The following is a 23,562-nucleotide window of genomic DNA, read 5'->3' on the forward strand; positions in this document are numbered from 1 at the left end:
ACATTTAGAAAATTGTGATCTTCACTGTTTATACATTTATATACACACACACTGTGTACACATCACCCCATTTTACAGTCCCTTACAGGGTATGTGATTGATCCCATGACTTGAAAAGTTTTTGTTAGAAGTGCATCTTATAGTCCAAAAAATATGGTAAGTTCCAAGGTAATTTCCCTTCCTCATTTAATTATACGACTGTCTGTTATGTGATTTTTGGACAATCTGTCAATAAAATATTTATTTTGTCCCTGTGTGAGTTATTATTGATGGTCAAGAAAATATGATTTTCCTTGTTTTCATTTTTCCCATTCTAGGTATGATAATGGCTTCTCCCTCTGTGGGATTTTTGATGTTTAAGAAAGTTCCACTTGTGTTTAAAACATTCTGAACATGAAAAAGGCTTCTCCCCTGTGTGAGTTATTTGGTGTCTAATAAGATGCAATTTCTGGGGAAAACATTTCCCACATTCTGAACATGAAAAATGCTTCTACTCTCTGTGACCGCTCTGGTGATAAAGAAGAGTTGATCTACAGGCAAAACATTTCCCACATTCTACACATGAAAACGTCTTTTCCCCTGTGTGAGTTCTCTGATGTCTAATAAGATGTGATTTGGTGTTAAAATATTTTCCACATTCTGAACATGAAAATGACTTCTCCCCTGTATGAGTACTATGATGTTTAACAAGATTTGATTTCCGGCTAAAACATTTTTCACATTCTGAACATGAATATGACTTCTCCCCAGTATGCATTATCTCATGGTTAACAAGACTTAATTTCTGGCTAAAACATTTCCCGCATTCTGAACATGAAAAAGGCTTCTCACCTGTGTGAGTTCTCTGATGTCTAATAAGATCTGATTTGGTGTTAAAACATCTCCCACATTCTGAACATGAAAAAGGCTTCTCCCCCGTATGAGTTCTTTGATGTGTAACAAGATTTGATTTCCAGATAAAACACTTTCCACATTCTGAACATGAATATGACTTCTCTCCAGTATGAGTACTATGATGTTTAACAAGATATGATTTCCGGTTAAAACATTTTCCACATTCTGAACATGAATATGACTTTTCCCCAGTATGAATTATCTCATGGTTAACAAGACTTAATTTCTGGCTAAAACTTTTCCCGCATTCTGAACATGAAAAAGGCTTCTCACCTGTGTGAGTTCTCTGATGTCTAATAAGATCTGATTTGGTGTTAAAACATCTCCCACATTCTGAACATGAAAAAGGCTTCTCCCCCGTATGAATTCTTTGATGTGCAACAAGATTTGATTTCCGGATAAAACATTTTCCACATTCTGAACATGAAAATGGCTTCTCCCCTGTATGAGTACTTTTATGTGTAACAAGATTTGATTTCTGGTTAAAACATTTCCCACATTCTGAGCAGGAATATGGCTTCTCCCCTGTGTGAGTTCTCTGATGATTTACAAGGTTTGATTTATTATTAAAATATTTCTTACAATTGGAACAAGAAAATCTATTCTCCTCTTTGTGAATATTTTGATGTTTAACAAATGTTGTTTCTGGAGGAAAACTATTTCCATTTTTTAATTGTGAAATTGTCTCCTTTTCTTTAAGACCAGTTGGTTTTCTAATGCCTCTTTTGTGACTTTTTTTTATTTTAGTACTCTGTAATGATTCAGAAGAGAGGACCCGTTTTATAGGATCAGATGATAGATCTTTGCTGTGAAAGGAAGATGGGATATCTGGAATAATGTCATTCACTTTAGTTGAATCCTGTGTGATCTCAAAGTCATCTAATTTATAAATTGAAGATGTCAGTTGTCCCTCTAATCTCGTGGTACAGTCATCTGGTAAGAAAAAAAAATGATATTTTTTTCATAAAATATGCTTGAAATTAATATTTTTAAACATTTCTACTTAAAACGTCCATAGAAACAGCAAGTTATATAGTAAAATAGAATTGTTCACCAAGACAATAACAGCTAACAGTCTAATAGAAGACCTCATGGCATGAACCAGTAGAGTATTGTACGCCACCTAAAATGTTATGTAGGTGAATATGATACCAATATAAACTTCTTCCTTCCCCACAAAAACAAACCCCCACTCAGTTCCATCATGGAAAACCAGAGTATTCCAACATTATAACGACCCCAAACACACCTCCAAGACGACCACTGCATTGCTAAACAAATTGAGGGTAAAGCTGCTGGACTGGTCAAGCGTCTCCAGACCTAAACCCTATTGAGCATCTGTTGGGCCTCCTCAAATGGAATGTGGAGGAGCAGAAGGTCTCTAACATCCACCAGCCCTGTGATATCATCATGGAAGAGAATACAGCGGCTCCTGTGAAGTTCTAGTGAACTCCATGCACAAAAGAATTAAGGCAGTGCTAGAAACTAATGGTGACCACACAAAATATTGTCATTTTGAGCACAATTTGGCAATTTCACTTAGAGGTGTACTCATGTTTGTTGTCAGCAGTTTTGACATTAATGGAAGTGTGTTAAGTCATTTAAAGGACACACCAAAATTACACTGTTATACAAGCTGTACACTGACTACTGTGCATTGTATCATAGTGTCAGATTGTCAGTGTTGTCCCATGAAAATATATAATTAAATATTTACAAAAATATGAGGGGTGTATTAACTTTTGTGATATACTGTATTTGCAATTTTCACTCCAACATCCACTGCGCGCTAATTCCTGGAAAGTGCCTGTGCAGTTAAAATTGTCACTACAACTATGGAGAAATTCACTGAAGGCTATAATTTCCAAAATGGAGTCCCTTTATGGGACTTTCTCCTGCTCTGGTTTTCTGCTGTTCTGTCACATCAAGTCTTCTGCAAATGTGTCACATCTTATCTGGGATCTGCTCCAGTGACGTCAGCTTCTGTTGTTGAGGGTATGAATTGAGTAACCTGAAATACTTAATTCAGCCATTTCACAGACCCAAATATGTGGTTTAGTTGATGTAGCCTAATATATTTATGAATGTTTTTGTTTCCTACTAACTCATATATGTATATATTCAGTAATATCGGGAAAAGTTTTGAAAGAGCCCATCCCACCAGGCTGCTGTCTCCTCGGTCCAGTCTGCTGAGCACTGGCAGTGACACGCGAGATAACGTCACACCTCAGAAACCGATGGACCTGAAACAACTGAAGCAGAGAGCGGCTGCCATTCCACCCATGATCTCAGAAGGCTTCTCTGAATAAGCATCACAAACTGTTCACATGAAGCCTCATCATGCTTTGGCTCTTTATCAAGAGCAGATCACCAAGGTTTAGGAGGTGGCCCTGGATGGACTAACACCAACCAAAATCAAAATTTTTCCATTATTCCCCTCCCCATGTACATTTACCCATACTGACTGTACATTGTTGCAGTACCCCCAATGTCACCTAAAACCTGTGTTCTAACAAACCTGAACAAATACAGGGTGAAATGCTGCAACAGATTGAGAAGGCAGCTAATAATAATAATAATAATAATAATAATCGGGTTCTTATGGGGGATTTCAACTATCCAGACATTCAGTGGGTCAGAAAATCTTCTCGCTGTGCTAAAAGGTTAAGTTCTTATCTACTATTCAAGACAATTTCCTCTCACAGATGGTAGATGAACCGACAAGGGGAGATAATTTGCTAGATCTGGTCCTGTCAAATAGACTGGATACAATTTTAGATCTATAGGTCCGGGAGCACTTGGGCACCAGCGATCATAATATAATAAGCTTCAAAGTAATAATCAATAGAACATTTCAAAGGGGAAATGCTAAAACCTGGAATTTTAGAAAAGCTGATTTCAACAAATTAAGGGAAGAGCTTAAATGTGTAGATTCGGACAATCATAAATGGGGTAAGTTTAAGGATATACTACTAGAGTCCTGTAAAAACTTATACCCTCTGGTAATAAAATGTCCAGGAATAAAAAGAAACCACTATGGATAAATAAGACTGTACAAAGTATAATAAAACAAAAACAAAGGGCGTTTAAAATCTTAAAGGCTGAGAATACAGAAATAGCATTTCAGAAGTATTAAGATATCAATAGGAAATGTAAAAAAGAAATCAAGCAAGCAAAATTAGCTACTGAAACATAAATCGCCAAGGATATTAAAATAAATCCCAAAATCTTTTATAAATACATTAATGCCAAAAGAAAAACAAAGAATAGTATTCTCCCCTTAAAATATAATAACAAGTTAGTTATAGAAAACAAACAAAAGACTGAGATATTAAACAGGCACTTCTCATCCGTGTTCACCAAGGAACAGACTGTTCCAGGGATCATTCAACAAGTGAAAAATCAAAGTTCACCACCCGATATAATTAATTTAACACAAGAAGAAGTACGCCTGCGTCTGAGTAAATTAAACATTGACAAATCCCCAGGGCCAGATGGCATTCATCCACGAATATTGAGGGAATGGAGTTCCGTAATCGACAGACCGCTGTAGCTCATCTTTTTAGACTTGCTTGTAACAGGGTTGGTGCCTCAGGATTGGAGGATTGCTGATGTGGTACCAATATTTAATAAAGGTGAGAGGGTGGATCCAGGCAATTACCGTCCAGTAAGCCTGACATCAGTAGTCTGCAAAGTTTTTGAGGGCATTTTAAGGGATGACATGCAAAAATATATTGCAGAAAATATTATAATAACTGACAAATAGCATGGATTCATGAAAGATAAGTCGTGTCTAACCAACCTGTTGGGGTTCTATGAGGAGGTAAGTGCAAACCTGGATATTGGTAATGCAGCTGATGTGATTTATTTGGACTTTGCAAAGGCATTTGATACTGTACCACATAATAGCCTTATACTAAAGCTCCAGAAGCAAGGACTAGGGGAAACTATATGCAGCTAGGTAAGGAGTTGGCTAGAAGATAGGAAACAAAGAGTAGTCATAAATGGTACTTTCTGTAAATGGGCTATAGTCAGCAGTGGGGTGCCGCAGGGATCTGTGCTAGGACCGATTATTTTTAATCTCTTTTTTAATGACCTTGTGGATGGGATTGATAGTAAAGTGTAAGGCGGGCTTTGCACACTACGACATCGCAGGTGCGATGTCGGTGGGGTCAAATTGACAATGACGTACTTCCGGCATCGCATGCGACATCGTAGTGTGTAAAGGCTCGATGATACGATTAACGAGCGCAAAAGCGTCGTAATCGTATCATTGGTGCACCGTCGACGTAATCCATGATGCGACGGTCCGATGTTGTTCCTCGCTCCTGCACACATCGCTGTGTGTGAAGCCGCAGGAGCGAGGAACATCTCCTACCGCCGTCACTGCGGCTTCCGTAGGATATGCGGAAGGAAGGAGGTGGGCGGGATGTTTACATCCCGCTCATCTCCGCCCCTCAGCTCCTATTGGCCGTCTGCCGTCGCAGTGACGCCATATGACCCGACCCCTTAATAAGGAGGCGGGTTGCCGGCCAGAGCGACGGTCGCAGGACAGGTGAGTCCATGTGAAGCTGCCGTAGTGATAATGTTCGCTACGGCAGTTATCACAAGGATATCGCAGCTGTGACAGGGGCGGGGACTATCGCGCTCGGCATCGCAGCATCGGCTTGCGATGTCGTAGTGTGCAAAGTGCCCCTTAGTCTTTGCTGATGACACCAAACTATGTAGGATGTTAAAAACTTAAAAACTGACCTTGATAGTACAATATTACAGAAAGATCTGAATAAGATGTCAGAATGGGCAGATACTTGGCAAATGAAATTTAATGTTGATAAATGTAAAGTAAAGCACCTAGGACGGAGTAATCCTATAACTGCGTATACATTAAATGGAAGTAAACTCGGGACTACAGAACAGGAGAAGGACTTGGGTATTCTCATTACAAATAAGCTGATCAACAGTACTCAATGTCAAGCAGCAGCTGCTAAAGCAAACAAGATTTTATGGTGTTTTTTAAAAGAGATTAGATCCCGTGATCCCAACGTATTATTACCCCTCTATAAATCAATTTTCACAATTTAAAAAGGACATTCAGAAGTTAGAGTCAGTTCAAAGGCGGGCAACTAGACTACTACAAGGAATGGAGGCCTCCCATATGATGAGAGGTTGAAAAAGTTAGATATGTTTAGCTTAGAAAAAAGACGTCTCAGAGGAGATCTCATTTATTTGTATAAATACATGTGTGGTCAATATAAAGGACTGGCACATGACTTATTTCTTTCAAAGACAATACTAAGGACCAGGGGGCACTCACTGCGAGTGGAAGAAAGGCGATTCTGACAGCTAAATAGGAAAGGGTTCTTTACAGTTAGAGCAGTCACAGTGTGGAATGCCCTACCACAAGAGGTAGTAATGGCAGATACTATAACAGCTTTTAAAAAAGGGCTGGATGATTTCCTCAGTACACACAACATTGTTAGTTATAAATGACTTAGTGACCAAATGTATAATTGGTGGTGGAAGGTTGAACTAGATGGACCCAGGTCTTTTTTCAACCTAAGTAACTATGTAAGTATCCTCCTTCTCGTTTAATATCTGGAAAAAGAACCACAGACAATCTGTAAATGTTTTTTGGTTATGTGCTGATCTCAAGATAAGATCTAGATTCAACCTTCCTTGGTCAGGGTAATGTGGTCTAATGAAAGTATTAATGCCAATTCTAATAGCCCCTGTAAATCATGGAGTCACCCTTTAACAAATAAAATAAGTATCTAAGGGGGGAGCTAGAGCCTGTAGTGTTGTATTAGACAACGATCTAATGGAAGGCCTATATATATATATATATATATATATATATATATATATATATATATATATATATATATATATATACATACAGTACAGACCAAATGTTTGGACACACCTTCTCATTCAAAGAGTTTTCTTTATTTTCAGGACTCTGAAAATTGTAGATTCACATTGAAGGCATCAAAACTATTAATTAAAACATGTGGAATGAAATACTTAAAAAAGTGTGAAACAACTGAAAATATGTCTTATATTCTAGGTTCTTCAACGTGGCCACCTTTTGCTTTGATTACTACTTTGCACACTCTTGGCACTCTTTTGATGAGCTTCAAGAGGTAGTCACCGGAAATGGTCTTCCATCAGTCTTGAAGGAGTTCCCAGAGATGCTTAGCACTTGTTGGCCCTTTTGCCTTCACTCTGCGGTCCAGCTCACCCCAAACCATTTCGATTGGGTTCAGGTCTGTTGACTGTGGAGGCCAGGTCATCTGGCGTAGCACCCCTTCACTCTCCTTCTTAGTCAAATAGCCCTTACACAGCCTGGAGGTGTGTTTGGGGTCATTGTCCTGTTGACAAATAAATGATGATCCAACTAAACGCAAACCGGATGGAATAGTACACCGCTGCAAGATGCTGTGGTAGGCATGCTAGTTCTGTGTGCCTTCAATTTTGAATAAATCCCCAACAGTGTCACTAGCAAAGCACCCCCACACCATCACACCTCCTTCTCCATGCTTCACGGTGGGAACCAGCCATGTAGAGTCCATCCGTTCACCTTTTCTACAAAGACACAGTGGTTGGATCCAAAGATCTCAAATTTGGACTCATCAGACCTAAGCACAGATTTCCACTGGTCTAATGTCCATTCCTTGTGTCCTTTAGCCAAAACAAGTATCTTCTGCTTGTTGCATGTCCTTAGCAGCTATTTTACCATGAAGGCCTGCTGCACAAAGTCTCCTCTTAACAGTTGTTCTAGAGATGGGAAGGTGTGTCCAAACTTTTGGGCTGAACTATATATATATATATATATATATATATATATATATATATATATATATATATATATATATATATATATATATTACAGTGCCTACAAGTAGTATTCAACCCCCTGCAGATTTACACATTCGGAATTAACTTGGCATTGTGACATTTGGACTGTAGATCAGCCTGGAAGTGTGAAATGCACTGCAGCAAAAAAGAATGTTATTTCTTTTTTTTTTTAAATTGTGAAAAGTTTATTCAGAGGGTCATTTATTATTCAACCACTCAAACCACAAGAATTCTGTTTGGTTCCCCTAAAGTATTAAGAAGTAATTCAGGCACAAAGAACAATGAGCTTCACATGTTTGGATTAATTATCTCTTTTTCCAGCCTTTTCTGACTAATTAAGACCCTCCCCAAACTTGTGAACAGCACTCATACTTGGTCAACATGGGAAAGACAAAAGGAGCATTCCAAGGCCATCAGAGACAAGATCGTGGAGGGTCACAAGGCTGGCAAGGGGTACAAAACCCTTTCCAAGGAGTTGGGCCTACCTGTCTCCACTGTTGGGAGCATCATCCGGAAGTGGAAGGCTTATGGAACTACTGTTAGCCTTCCACGGCCTGGACAGCCTTTGAAAGTTTCCACCCGTGCCGAGGCCAGGCTTGTCCGAAGAGTCAAGGCTAACCCAAGGACAACAAGGAAGGAGCTCCGGGAAGATCTCATGGCAGTGGGGACATTGGTTTCAGTGGGGACATTGGTTTCAGTCAATACCATAAGTAACATACTCCACCGCAATGGTCTCCGTTCCAGACGAGCCCGTAAGGTACCTTTACTTTCAAAGCGTCATGTCAAGGCTCGTCTACAGTTTGCTCATGATCACTTGGAGGACTCTGAGACAGACTGGTTCAAGGTTCTCTGGTCTGATGAGATCAAGATCGAGATCTTTGGTGCCAACCACACACGTGACCTTTGGAGACTGGATGGCACTGCATACGACCCCAAGAATACCATCCCTACAGTCAAGCATGGTGGTGGAAGCATCATGCTGTGGGGCTGTTTCTCAGCCAAGGGGCCTGGCCATCTGGTCCGCATCCACGTGAAGATGGATAGCACGGCCTACCTGGAGATTTTGGCCAAGAACCTCCGCTCCTCCATCAAGGATCTTAAGATGGGTCGTCATTTTATCTTCCAACAAGACAACGACCCAAAGCACACAGCCAAGAAAACCAAGGCCTGGTTCAAGAGGGAAAAAATCAAGGTGTTGCAGTGGCCTAGTCAGTCTCCTGACCTTAACCCAATTGAAAACTTGTGGAAGGAGCTCAAGATTAAAGTCCACATGAGACACCCAAAGAACCTAGATAACTTGGAGAAGATCTGCATGGAGGAGTGGGCCAAGATAACTCCAGAGACCTGTGCCGGCCTGATCAGGTCTTATAAAAGACGATTATTAGCTGTAATTGCAAACAAGGGTTATTCCACAAAATATCAAACCTAGGGGTTGAATAATAATTGACCCACACTTTTATGTTGAAAATGTATTAAAATTTAACTGAGCAACATAACTTGTTGGTTTGTAAGATTGATGCATCTGTTAATAAATCCTGATCTTGTTTGAAGTTTGCAGGCTCTAACTTATTTGCATCTTATCAAACCTGCTAAATCTGCAGGGGGTTGAAGACTATTTGTAGGCACTGTATATATATATATATATATATATGATAGATGTAATTGGAGTCTAATTACATCTATAATTGGACCAATTGCATCTAATTAAAACCAAGGGGGTGGTTCACAGATAAGTTCCAAATGAAATATGTCTAAATGATAAAGTTTTAAAAATGTAAGGTTGACAACAGTCACAGATATCTTATTAAGGGGGGTGTCACGTCCCCACCGGAGTCCGCTCCTGCGACTTCTGCTCCGATTGCCAGACGACGCCATGTTCCCACCATGGATAGTGCTGGTGATGGGAGAGGTGTCGGTGTCCGTGGCTCAGCGGAGCCCAGGCTCCGCTCATCCACTAGGCTGGGTTTCCCTGGAACCTGCAGTACCACTGGCTGACTGTAGGTGGCGTGTGTCTTCCAGCTGAAGTTGCCAACATTCACCTGCAGCCAATGGGAAGACACCACACTCTTCTTATTCCCCCTCCTGTCACATGACCACTGCCAGAGATAGTTCTGTACTCCTGGCTCATATGCTGTTTGTATTTTGATTCCTGTGCGCTGACCTTTGCTTGTTGTTTGACTACCCTCCTGCCTGTCGTTTTTGTACCTTGCTGCCAGTTCCGGATTTGACCTCTGCTTTGTCTCCTCACTACGCCCTTGCCTGCCAATTCTGTTCCTGTTTAGCATCTCCTGGTTTTTGATCCTGCCTGACGACCACGGACTACAGCCTACCATAGGTAGTGATCTCTGGGGCTCTGTGTAATTCCAAATCCTTGTATAGGGGTTAAAGGGTTGCAGAGTTCTTGGGATCTTGCTTTGTGAGCGGCTTTTCTCTAGACTCCCCTTACAGCCAGTCTGAGTCTGTGGATCCAATCAGGCATTACAGGGGGACTGTGAGGGTAGGCCTGGGCTATAGGCCATTTGTCCAGATGTAATAAGATCATCTGTGTGTGTGTGTAAATAATCAAAGTATAGATGTCATTGCCTATTTATCTGTGTCTATATGACAATTGCATAGAAGCTTTACAATATGATTATAAGATGTGTGTATGTACAGTAAGGTGTTAACAAAGATAATGAAGCCAAAAGGAACAATGAACAAAGAGGTATTCATAATATACTGAGAAGAACTCGTAATCAGTTAGTTCACACTATGTGAGATGTGGGATGTTGACTCCTAGTTCTTGCTCTGCAACCTGTTAACAAAGAAGTATTCAGTAGCTGGTTCAAACTGGTATTAGAAAGCCAGTAACAAACTGGATACGTACTATATGGACATTGCTGGTTATCTCTGACCAATCAGGGACAATGTTGAACTGAATAACTGTGTGTATTTTATAATATAAGAATCAGAAGGACTTTGAGCTTCTCCCAGATAGAGACACGTCTCTGTGTGGTCATTTTTTCTCATAAATACATCTGTGCAGATTTGATTTGGACTCAGACTCTGTGACCCTGAAGACCCCTTAGCGGTCTCCCCCGACACAGTCACCAGGCACAGCCTTATTCATTCTGTCAGTGGAGCTGGTGATGGAGCTGGTGATGGAGATGTTAGAACCCGAAGCTACAGGTGTGACGACCTGGACTCTGTCAATACTTAGCAGGGGTTAAATTTCTTAAAATTCAGCCAGACATGAAGATAGTTTGTTTATAGACGGGGGATAAGTCATTGTTTTTACAAAACTCTTGTTGACTCATGTAATTGTTTTGGCCACTGAAGGCAAGACACCCATTGTATTGCTAATCTAATGTAAATTACCTCAGTGGCTATTGCCTAGTCTTGGATTTCAGACTACATGTAAATATCCTCAGTCTTTCTATCCACATCATTTAAATGAACATTATCCATGCAGCTTAAAATTCATCCAATAAGAGAAGCAACCTTGTACAACCAATCCGATAAGGGCACAGTATATCCTAAAGGAAGGCTATGGCTATAAAATGGGACTTCTTGGAGTCACCAGGTTGGTGATGGATGTTCCATGATCCAGTCTAAGCTCTTAGGAGCTGGCTAGGGGATCAGAACCAGGATGCCTTGTGGACTCGGTCTAGGGACTTTGGCTCCGACTACAGGATCACTTGGCTACATGTCTTCAATGTAGGGACTTCAATTCCGATTGGAGACCATATCCGCAGTCTAGGGATTTTGACTCCGGCTGCCAGGATTATATCAAATCATCATACCAGAGACTACTTAAGGAAGAAACCCAGGTTGGGACAATTTGGTCACCTGGCTACAGACTTTGCAGACCTCAGCCAGCTTCCTAAGTCTGGCGTTATTCCATTCTTGGTGGATGCCCGCCAAAAGCGGGGTGCTGCTGGATTGGAGTAAGTAGCCCTGGAAGCTCTGAGGCACGGACATTCTAAATCCCTGGTGAGCCAGCGGAAGGGTGAGACTCTGTTGCCTGTTACATTTGTGTGTTTTGCTGGTTATGTGCTATGTGCTGTTAATTGTTTGGGGATCCAATAAAGTCTTAATATTTTGATTCCCTCACCCTGTGTTGTAGTAGTAGTAGTAGTGTTCCGCCCACGGTTAAGGAGGTTGGCGTTCAGTTGGGATGAGCAATGGGCCATGCTGTCTTTCTAAAGGCGGCCGGTTCAGCGGACGAGAGCACCTAAAGACACCCGTGTCTCCACAACAGGCAGTGCAGGCTCTGTGCAGTCTCTATGATTAGGGTGACTGGGATGTGTAGTACAATCCAGTCTGTCAGTATGGGTGTGTGTGCAGTCCAGCTGAGGTAATCAGCTCTCTGCTTCAGCCAATTGGAAAGCACCACACTCTACTAAAGGTGGAAGTATTGTTGTGTCCCATGAATGGGAACAACCTGTTGTATGTAATTTTTGCATTGCATATTTTTCCTCCTATCAGGAAATTCCTTTATTGTTACTAGGTAGATTAGACTGTATGAAGTTTGTCCCTATGTACCTCCCTTAGTTGGCTTCTGTATAGAATGCTCCTCCCTTCTCCTTCAGTTTAGTCTAGAGAAACCATTGCTGAAGAGACATGTCTGCAACCCTGTACAGATTATTCCTTTTCACCTGCATTTACTTTGTACTTAATACAAGATTCTAGAAGAAAACTACAGCGTTTCTCCTTGTCTTCCTACAAGTCATCGTTGTGCTGAGTTAACACTATCTGTGGAAGCCATAGAGTGAGTAAACCATACAGTTATCTAAGGAACTGATAATTAGAGCGGTTGGATCATTGCTACAAGGAAGAGACAGAATAGTGAAAAGGATTAGCTGTGACCGGGATTAGTATACATATATCAGTAAAGAACCTGTTTCCAGGAGTGCTATACTGCATACAATCCAGAGAAAGGATTACCCCAAGGGGCTGATAACAAGCCACTGCATAAAACTTTATAGCAGCTTCAGACAAAGTGCAATGTAAAGTATTAACCTGTTATAAGAACTGTGTGCAGCTATAAACCTAGAATCCCCCATAAGCTAATTGTAAATTGCAGCCAGAGACTCTGCAAATACTTCCTGCAAACACAGACTGCTGGCTGCAGAGATTGCAACATTGTATTGTTTCCCTGACAACCAGTGCAGAGCAGCATTCACCCTTCCTGATGGAGTCAAAGAGAACAATTTCCCTACCTGCTTTAAAGCAACAAGAGGAAGACATGGACTCACACTCAAATTACAGTGAAAGATCTAAGCGGTTGACCAAACCAACATGGAAGGTTAAAGAGAACCTAGAAACAGCCAGAAGTGAACTATTTACCCAGACAGCATTATTGTGGCAAAGAGTGCAAAAACAAGTGACTGTTTTATCTGCGCCCGGTGCTCATGAGCTACCATCAGAGGGAGCCCTGGAACAACTGTACTCAGCATACCGGTCCTACAAAGAGATTTGTAAAAAATATTCCTCTACCCTGCTGAGAGCAAATACGTCTGAGTCTGAAAAAGAACTACAGGACTTCCAACAGCTTAATGCTGAACGAGACCGCACCATGCGCGACATTGTGAGCGAGACTGAAGCAAAAATTGCGCGAATGTCAGGAGCGGCATCTTACAAATCCAGGTCCATTAAGAGCTCAAGGCACTCACTCAAATCAGGCTCATCAAGGTACTCAACCCTCAGCGAGCAGCTCATAAAGGCGCGCGCTGAAGCAGAAACAACAAAAGTACACGCCATCTTCGCCCAGAGAGAAGCAGAGATGAAAACAGAATCTGCACGCAAGGAAGCAGAGATTAAAGCAGAATCTGCACACAGAGAAGCAGAGATGAAAGCAGAATCTGCACGCAAGGAAGCAGAGATTAAAGCAGAATCTGCACACAGAGAAGCAGAGATGAAAGCAGAATCTGCACGCAAGGAAGCGGAGATGAAAGCAGAATCTGCACGCAAGGAAGCGGAGATGAAAGCAGAATCTGCACGCAAGGAAGCAGAAATTGAAGCCCTTCAGAAGGAATGTGAACATGTGGCGGGCATGGCAAGGCTAAAAGTCTTTGAGCAAGCTCTGGGTGGGAGCCAAGAAGGCAGCGCCAGTTTGTGTGATCTCGACACAGAAGACTCACTTAAGCGTACAAGAGATTACGTGCTGAGCCAAGCCGACGAACCGCCAACTACCATCAACATTCCCGTCAGTGCTAACACTTCTCCAGAGCCTCAAGACACTGATCCACCTACAGCTTCCAGCCTTCCAGGTCAGTCCAATGCACCTCAGACTTTCAAGCCTGAACCAGCTTCATATTCCAATGCACAGCCACACCCTGCGCATCAGCAACCTCCGTATGCCCATGTCTACATGCAAGCTAACATGCCGGCAAGGCGCTACACTCCCAACAACTATGTAGTTCCGGCCCCGTATACAACGGAGATTGTACACACCAAACCGATCACTGATCTAAACGCCCACGCCACTCCGTACTTTCCCATGTTCCCGAACCAAGAAGCTACGAATCACGCAACCAGCACCACACAGTCAGCAAATGTGCCCCCAATGTCGGAAAGATCAGACATGTCCGACTTTGCGAGGTACATGATCCGCCGAGAACTTACCAACACCGGTCTCACAAAGTTTGACGACCAGCCCGAAAACTACAGAGGGTGGAAGTGTGCCTTCAAAACCGCAACGCGTGACCTCGGCATTACAGCTGCTGAAGAGCTGGACTTGCTAATCAGGTGGCTAGGGCCACGGTCTACTGAGAGAATCAAGAGACTCAGATCCGTCTACATCAGCAACCCAACAACTGGTCTCGCAACCGCATGGGACAGGCTAGAGAAAGGCTTCGGCAGTCCTGAAGCAATTGAAGATGCATTGCTGAAACAACTATACGACCTTCCCAAAATATCTAGCAAAGATGCTTCAAAGTACCAGGAACTCAGCGACCTGCTGTCCGAGCTCCAGCTGGCCAAAACAGACACACACCTACCTGGCCTCAGCTACCTGGACACCGCTCGTGGGGTGAAACCCATAGTCGCCAAGTTACCTTACAACGTGCAGGAAAGGTGGACTACGGTAGGAACAAACTATAAAAAAGAGCACCAAGTCTCCTTCCCTCCATTCTCCTACTTCTGCGAGTTCATCAACGGCATCGCGGAACGTAAGGCAGACCCCAGCTTCACCTGTGGAGAACCAACCGGCTCCACTTCACCAGCTCCCGGATATGAGAGCCCTCATCAAAATGACAGAAAACGTAGGGGCCCAGTATCAGTCAAGAAGACCGACGTTCTACCACCTACACCATCAGCACCAGACAATGGCACTGAAGGCGGGAAGGCGGAGAATCCGAACCGCCAATGTCCTATTCACAAACTGCCACACCCCCTGAAGAAGTGCATTGGCTTCAGGAAGAAACCCCTTCAAGAACGAAAGGAACTCTTGAAAAGGTTTGGGGTATGTTTCAGGTGTTGTGCCTCTACAGAACACCTTGCCAAGGACTGTAATGTTACAATTAAGTGTATGGAGTGCGACAGCACAGATCACGTACAAGCGCTGCACCCATCTCAGCCTGATCCTGCACCTACACCTTCTCCTACCACAAGTCATGGCAGGGAGAGTACAGGCCAAGCTGCGAACCACCTCACAGTATCCTCCTCGTGCACCGCAGTCTGCGGAGAAGATCTCTGGGACAAGTCTTGTGCAAAAATATGCCTAGTAAGGGTATATCCCAAAGGTCACCCAGAAAGGGCCGTGAAGGTGTACAGCATCCTGGACGACCAGAGTAACATGTCACTTGCCAGGTCTGAACTCTTCGACTTGTTCGGCTTAAAAGGAAATGCCTACCCTTATACACTAGGTACTTGCAGCGGCATCTCAGAAGCTTGCGGAAGAAGAGCCAGTGGTCTCGTGGTAACATCTCTTGAAAATACCGTAGAGATACCTCTACCGACACTCGTCGAGTGCAACCAGATACCGGCTAACCGGGAAGAGATTCCAACACCAGAGGCAGCTCTTCACCACCCTCACCTGAGAACTATTGCCAGCAAGATCCCACCTCTTGATCATAGTGCAAAAATCCTGATTCTGATTGGAAGGGACATCCTCCGGCTACACAAAGTACGCCAATACATCAACGGGCCACACGATGCGCCATTCGCTCAGTGCTACGACTTAGGCTGGGTGATCATAGGAAACGTCTGCGTAGGCAAAGTGAAGAGTCCCGACGCGATCTCCTCCTACAAGACGCACATCCTCCCAAACGGTCGCGGCACTCACTTTCAACCATGTCCGCATCACTACGGGGTGAAAGAGAGGCTGAGCGACACCAGGTGGCGACAGCAGCCTCCCGACTGCGCGAACGCATATCATCTCTGGGATGACGACTTCGGGTCAACAGCGTTCGAGTCTACAAATGAAGACAACAAATTGGCTCCGATGAGAGAAGACAAAGAATTCATAAAGATTATGGATAAAGAGTTCTCTCAAAATGACTCTAACAGTTGGGTAGCCCCATTACCCTTTCGGTCTCCAAGGCCAAGGTTGCCAAACAACTCCCAGCAAGCAACCGCAAGGTCCTCCTCTCTAAAACGCACTTTGGAAAGACAACCAGAGATGGAGAAATGCTTTGTCGAGATTACGCAAAATATCCTCGACAGAGATCATGCTGAACAGTGGCATCACATTCCCACCGAACAAAACCCAGCCGACCGAGGAACGAGACTCACTGCTGCATCCAAACTCGGCGACAAAACGTGGCTGACACCTCCAAGTATCTTATACGAGGAGACCTGCGATAACTACGCCGGCAACATGTACGAGCTGGTGGAACCAGAATCCGACAAGGAAATTAGACCGGTCGTCTCCGCTCGCTACACTTCAGTGACATCAAAACAGAAGTTGAGATCTCATCGCTTCGAGTGCTTCTCAAGTTGGTCATCTGAGGTACGAGCCGTAGCTTGTCTTGTTCACACTGCTCACTGTTTCACCAACTACAAGTCTTCAACGTGCCATGGCTGGCACATGTGTGTGATTCGTCCAGTCACCGAACTCGTGCTACTTTTACCAAAGGAGGACGTTACATGAACTAACTTTGTCGTTGGACACTGCCACGGCGGGGAGCGTACCTTTCCTTACCCCTGCTGTACGGAGACACAACTGTCCGTGTCCAATTGAACCTTGAACTTTTCCGTTGGATTAAAACTTTACCGTTGGATTATTGGGTTGGAGGAAGAGTTGGCATGTTTGCGGCTTCCCCAATCTGAAGATGGGTTTGTTGAACTTGAATTCATGTTTAACATTTTTCTACCTTTTCATTTTTTACGCAAGGACAATGCGTCATCAACAAGCATGGACTTGAATTCAGTGCATTACGTTGCATTTTTTGTGTTGTCTCTTATCTCGTTACAGGTTTCGTGACATCGAGGGACAGGATCTACTCCTTACATCGTAGAAGGACTTGTGAAATCATATGATTTCAGACGGGGAGTGTTGTGTCCCATGAATGGGAACAACCTGTAGTATGTAATTTTTGCATTGCATATTTTTCCTCCTATCAGGAAATTCCTTTATTGTTACTAGGTAGATTAGACTGTATGAAGTTTGTCCCTATGTACCTCCCTTAGTTGGCTTCTGTATAGAATGCTCCTCCCTTCTCCTTCAGTTTAGTCTAGAGAAACCATTGCTGAAGAGACATGTCTGCAACCCTGTACAGATTATTCCTTTTCACCTGCATTTACTTTGTACTTAATACAAGATTCTAGAAGAAAACTACAGCGTTTCTCCTTGTCTTCCTACAAGTCATCGTTGTGCTGAGTTAACACTATCTGTGGAAGCCGTAGAGTGAGTAAACCATACAGTTATCTAAGGAACTGATAATTAGAGCGGTTGGATCATTGCTACAAGGAAGAGACAGAATAAGTATATTGCTGGAAGCTGCCAGATACAGCCTTGTTCTCCTCTGGTTCAGGCCTCTGTGCTCACCTCCTCCGTTTCCTGTTCTCTTCCTGACCTGTTTACTGACTACTCTTACATCTTCTGATTTTCTATTTTCTCTGCCTCCTGGTTCTGACCCGGCTACCTAACTATTCTTCTTGCCATCTTGTACCACTGAACAGCAGCTAACTCTTTGGCCCCAGACTAGGGCTCTCTGTGTAATCCAGATCTATGAATAGGGCTTAAAGGGTGATGTTCAAAGCAGTCCCTGGGAACTAGAAAGCAGAGTAGATAGTCCCAAGTCTGTTCAAGGTTGCCTTGTCTTGAGCTGCCAGGTGACCACAAGCACTCCCCTCATAACTTTCTACCTGAAAACTAAAACTGCAAAATCTGCGTTCCAAAAACTAAATGGACTCTTTCCTTTCTGATCTCGGCCATGTGCCCAGACAGTACTGTACAGCCAAATATTGGGTATTGTCAGATTCAGGAGAAATTGGAAAATAATCTACAAGTTCCATTTGTTTCCTATTACTCTTTGTGAAAATTAAAAAGTTGTGATGAAACCAAAATTATATTGAAAAATCTACATTTTTTTTGTATTCCACTTTGTGTTAATTCCTGAATGTGGTGTTTGATACTATGAAGAGAGCAATTTTCTAAAATCTAGATCCCTGAAAGTAATTTTAAAAGTGAATTGTTATCCAAAAAACAGGAATTACATCTACTGGTAATTGTATTTCCAGGAGTCTATCATGAGAGCACCCAAAGTGCGTTCTGGAGTGGAAGGCACGCACTGCGCATGACCGGAAGCACAGTCGCGGACATCATGGCAGGACGCCAACAGCCCTCATGCGAGAGAAGCGTCTGGCGCCAGGAGCATTGTCCCGCTCTACTGGGGCAGGCTTAGGGACTTACCTTGGAGAGGTGTAGGCCTCGGACCACTAAACAGGAAGGAGGAGAAAGGTGAACCCCCCCGATCCTCCCGAGTCAGTCTCCAGGTAGGTGCCTCCCGCTGCTGCACTACCTCCTGCGTCTGTCCTGTATAGGGATAGGAAAAATACTGAGAGGGTGAGGGTGGAAGAGGTTTTTTAACCTCTTGTGTGTTTCCTGTCCCTATAGAGGATATGAGGAGCAACCTCCTATGGTGCTGTCATGAGAAACGACCTGGAAAATAAGTTTTGTTGAGTTAAGTGAACATATAAACACTTGTTTCTAAACTTTTAAGCCTCCTAGCATCTAAAAAAATAAAAGGATTTTGGAAAAATTAAGGGAATGTTTGAAAAATGCTGCCGCCCAAAGAAGGAATAAGGTAAATGTTATTTAACTATTTTGTGTGGTTTCTATCTTAAGAGCATAAAACTTTAAAGTTTGAAAATTACAACCTAAAATTCCCAGAAACAAGAAGTACAATGTGTCACAGAAAAAATATCTCAGAATCATTGGAATCAGAAGAAAGTTCCAAAGTGATCACCTCGTTAAGAACGGAAAAACTGGGTGCGGTAAGTAGTGAAATCAGAGTATTTTGGGCGCTGACTACTGTCGTAAATAACTGAGTATAGACAATAACAAATCTACTGAAATAATCAAACTCAACCGTCTTCATCAGTAAAATAATTAGTAATGAGCGGTGACACATCTCTGGGTGATTAGAGGATGTGGCTCGGTGGCTCTTATCTGTAGATTAGAGCCATCAGCCACGCACAGCTGAGGGATAGATCACGGCAGACGGGGAATGGTCTTTTTTTGCAGTTTATTGCAATTCTGTTGAAGTTAGACGGATTTAAAGAAAACTGAAAAGTCAAAACAAAGGCAAACTATTGTAGAGAATTTCACACTTGGATCTCACTGGACATTTAATGTTGTCCATCATAAAAGCAAAGTTTGAACAAAAAGACTGGACCTGGTGTTGTAGGGGCCAAATTATCACATTCAGCGCACAAAATACAGAGAAGGTAGATTCATCTTATATGATGGCAGGATTCTAGGAAGGAAACAGCATCATCATCCTCCGATATCTCCTACAGGCCATCATAATATCATTCTACAAGTGATTTTCTAACTTGTCCGCACATTCTACATACACTGTTGTTTAGATTTTTAGTTTACAGATGTGGGCAGTTGTGAGTACACGACCCCTAACTCCAACAGAAGGACTCCAATGCCCAAAGTAATGGGGACAGATTCAATGCATTGGTTTAGAGGTAGAATGGTGACCATTTGATTGTGATATGGCCGAACTACACCACCGATAAAGCAGCCACAGCCGGGGACTGGGAAGAATCTGTGACTTCTCTGCATTTAGTGGTCACTACTCACCTGGGCGGCTATCTGTAGGAACCTCCTCTTTACTCCGCTCATCACCCCTCACATATGTCTCTGTAGTATTAATATGGGGCAGATCTTCCCCCTGAAACAAATATTGTAAAAGTCACAGACAGATGGAGAAGTCCCATCTGTGATCAGCTCTAATCCTGCCATCTCCACCGCTCTCATTACACAAGTATAACACATATAATACTGGAGGATAAAACAAGACTGAGCACAAGACCTTCACAGCCGTCTACACATCATAGGGAGATTTCATGGCCCCTTCTCTCCATCTACCTGATGATCCTGAGGAACATCGGCATCTTCTTGTTTACAGTCCTGTGGGAGAAGAGGACGGGGACATCTCTCTGGTGTTGTCCTCTTACTGGATAGAACTGGAGGAGACACATACAGGGACTGAATTCATTCCTTACATACAGATAATTATAGGCCGTGTGTATTTAGTCCTGTCTATTACCTGGTGATGTGAGGGGCTGGGGAACCTCCATCATGACGTCCTTGTACAGGTCTTTGTGTCCTTCTAAATACTCCCACTCCTCCATGGAGAAATAGACGGTGACGTCCTGACACCTTATAGGAACCTGACACATACAATGATACCGTCACCCCCGATCCCTTCATAGCATTACTGTATAATGTCCCAGCATTCCCAGCAGTGTCACCTCTCCAGTCAGAAGCTCAATCATCTTGTAGGTGAGTTCTAGGATCTTCTGGTCATTGATGTCCTCATGTATCGGGGGGTGAGGTGGAGGCCCCGTGATTGGGCTCAGGGGTCTTCCCCATCCCTCAGACACAGGGGCCTGACAGCGCTCACTAGAGGTCTTCTTCACTACTGTGTAATCCTGGTTATGGAGAGACACAGTAATAAATCTCACTCCAGACATTTCCAGAGTCCTCACCTCTCCAGTTCTGTCCATCTGTTATTCCCATAGATAAGAATGATGTAATGTGGCGTCATCAGAATCTCTCACCTCTCCAGTAAGCCGGAAGAGGATCTCTAGGGTGAGGTGTAATATCCTCTCCGCCATCTTGTCCCTGTCCATATCCATCCTTCACGGGGCAATCAGGAGAATTCTCTTCTATAGAGCGATTGTTCTCCCCAGCATCTAATGTGTATGGAGCCTGAGCCCAGTAATGGGGAATCTCCACACACCTCCACCTGCAGAGCCGCACACTAGATATATAATACCCTGCACCTACCTCCACCTGCAGAGCCGCACACAGATATATAATACCCTGCACCTACCTCCACCTGCAGAGCCGCACACTAGATATATAATATCCTGCACCTACCTCCACCTGCAGAGCCGCACACTAGATATATAATACCCTGCACCTACCTCCACCTGCAGAGCCGCACACTAGATATATAATACCCTGCACCTACCTCCACCTGCAGAGCCGCACACTAGATATATAATAACCTGCACCTACCTCCACCTGCAGAGCCGCACACTAGATATATAATACCCTGCACCTACCTCCACCTGCAGACCCGCACACTAGATATATAATACCCTGCACCTACCTCCTCCTGCAGAGCCGCACACTAGATATATAATACCCTGCACCTACCTCCACCTGCAGAGCCGCACACTAGATATATAATAACCTGCACCTACCTCCACCTGCAGAGCCGCACACAGATATATAATACCCTGCACCTACCTCCACCTGCAGAGCCGCACACTAGATATATAATACCCTGCACCTACCTCCTCCTGCAGAGCCGCACACTAGATATATAATACCCTGCACCTACCTCCTCCTGCAGAGCCGCACACAGATATATAATACCCTGCACACACCTCCACCTGCAGAGCCGCACACTAGATATATAATACCCTGCACCTACCTCCACCTGCAGAGCCGCACACTAGATATATAATACCCTGCACCTACCTCCACCTGCAGAGCCGCACACTAGATATATAATACCCTGCACCTACCTCCACCTGCAGAGCCGCACACTAGATATATAATAACCTGCACCTACCTCCACCTGCAGAGCCGCACACAGATATATAATACCCTGCACCTACCTCCACCTGCAGAGCCGCACACTAGATATATAATACCCTGCACCTACCTCCACCTGCAGAGCCGCACACTAGATATATAATACCCTGCACCTACCTCCACCTGCAGAGCCGCACACTAGATATATAATACCCTGCACCTACCTCCACCTGCAGAGCCGCACACTAGATATATAATACCCTGCACCTACCTCCACCTGCAGAGCCGCACACTAGATATATAATAACCTGCACCTACCTCCACCTGCAGAGCCGCACACTAGATATATAATACCCTGCACCTACCTCCACCTGCAGAGCCGCACACTAGATATATAATACCCTGCACCTACCTCCACCTGCAGAGCCGCACACTAGATATATAATACCCTGCACCTACCTCCACCTGCAGAGCCGCACACTAGATATATAACACCCTGCACCTACCTCCACCTGCAGAGCCGCACACTAGATATATAACACCCTGCACCTACCTCCACCTGCAGAGCCGCACACTAGATATATAATACCCTGCACCTACCTCCTCCTGCAGAGCCGCACACTAGATATATAATACCCTGCACCTACCTCCACCTGCAGAGCCGCACACTAGATATATAATACCCTGCACCTACCTCCACCTGCAGAGCCGCACACTAGATATATAATACCCTGCACCTACCTCCACCTGCAGAGCCGCACACAGATATATAATACCCTGCACCTACCTCCACCTGCAGAGCCGCACACAGATATATAATACCCTGCACCTACCTCCACCTGCAGAGCCGCACACTAGATATATAATACCCTGCACCTACCTCCACCTGCAGAGCCGCACACTAGATATATAATAACCTGCACCTACCTCCACCTGCAGAGCCGCACACAGATATATAATACCCTGCACCTACCTCCACCTGCAGAGCCGCACACTAGATATATAATACCCTGCACCTACCTCCACCTGCAGAGCCGCACACTAGATATATAATACCCTGCACCTACCTCCACCTGCAGAGCCGCACACTAGATATATAATACCCTGCACCTACCTCCACCTGCAGAGCCGCACACTAGATATATAATACCCTGCACCTACCTCCACCTGCAGAGCCGCACACTAGATATATAATACCCTGCACCTACCTCCACCTGCAGAGCCGCACACTAGATATATAATACCCTGCACCTACCTCCACCTGCAGAGCCGCACACTAGATATATAATAACCTGCACCTACCTCCACCTGCAGAGCCGCACACAGATATATAATACCCTGCACCTACCTCCACCTGCAGAGCCGCACACTAGATATATAATACCCTGCACCTACCTCCACCTGCAGAGCCGCACACTAGATATATAATACCCTGCACCTACCTCCACCTGCAGAGCCGCACACTAGATATATAATACCCTGCACCTACCTCCACCTGCAGAGCCGCACACTAGATATATAATACCCTGCACCTACCTCCACCTGCAGAGCCGCACACTAGATATATAATACCCTGCACCTACCTCCACCTGCAGAGCCGC

At 43.9% G+C, this 23,562-nt stretch overlaps 1 protein-coding gene across 1 annotated transcript in view; it reads right to left on the minus strand.

The window, feature by feature from the left end:
* Positions 1-490: 490 nt before the first annotated feature.
* The window catches only part of LOC142313110 (uncharacterized), a 65,514-nt gene continuing 42,442 nt past the window's right edge, over positions 491-23,562 (minus strand). Inside the window, exon 2 of the mRNA XM_075352095.1 lies at positions 491-1,827. Coding sequence (XP_075208210.1) covers positions 491-1,827 — 1,337 coding nt within the window. The remainder of the gene's footprint in view (positions 1,828-23,562) is intronic.

The sequence above is a fragment of the Anomaloglossus baeobatrachus genome, chromosome 5 (genome assembly GCF_048569485.1).
Source record: "Anomaloglossus baeobatrachus isolate aAnoBae1 chromosome 5, aAnoBae1.hap1, whole genome shotgun sequence".
Taxonomy (NCBI): domain Eukaryota; kingdom Metazoa; phylum Chordata; class Amphibia; order Anura; family Aromobatidae; genus Anomaloglossus; species Anomaloglossus baeobatrachus.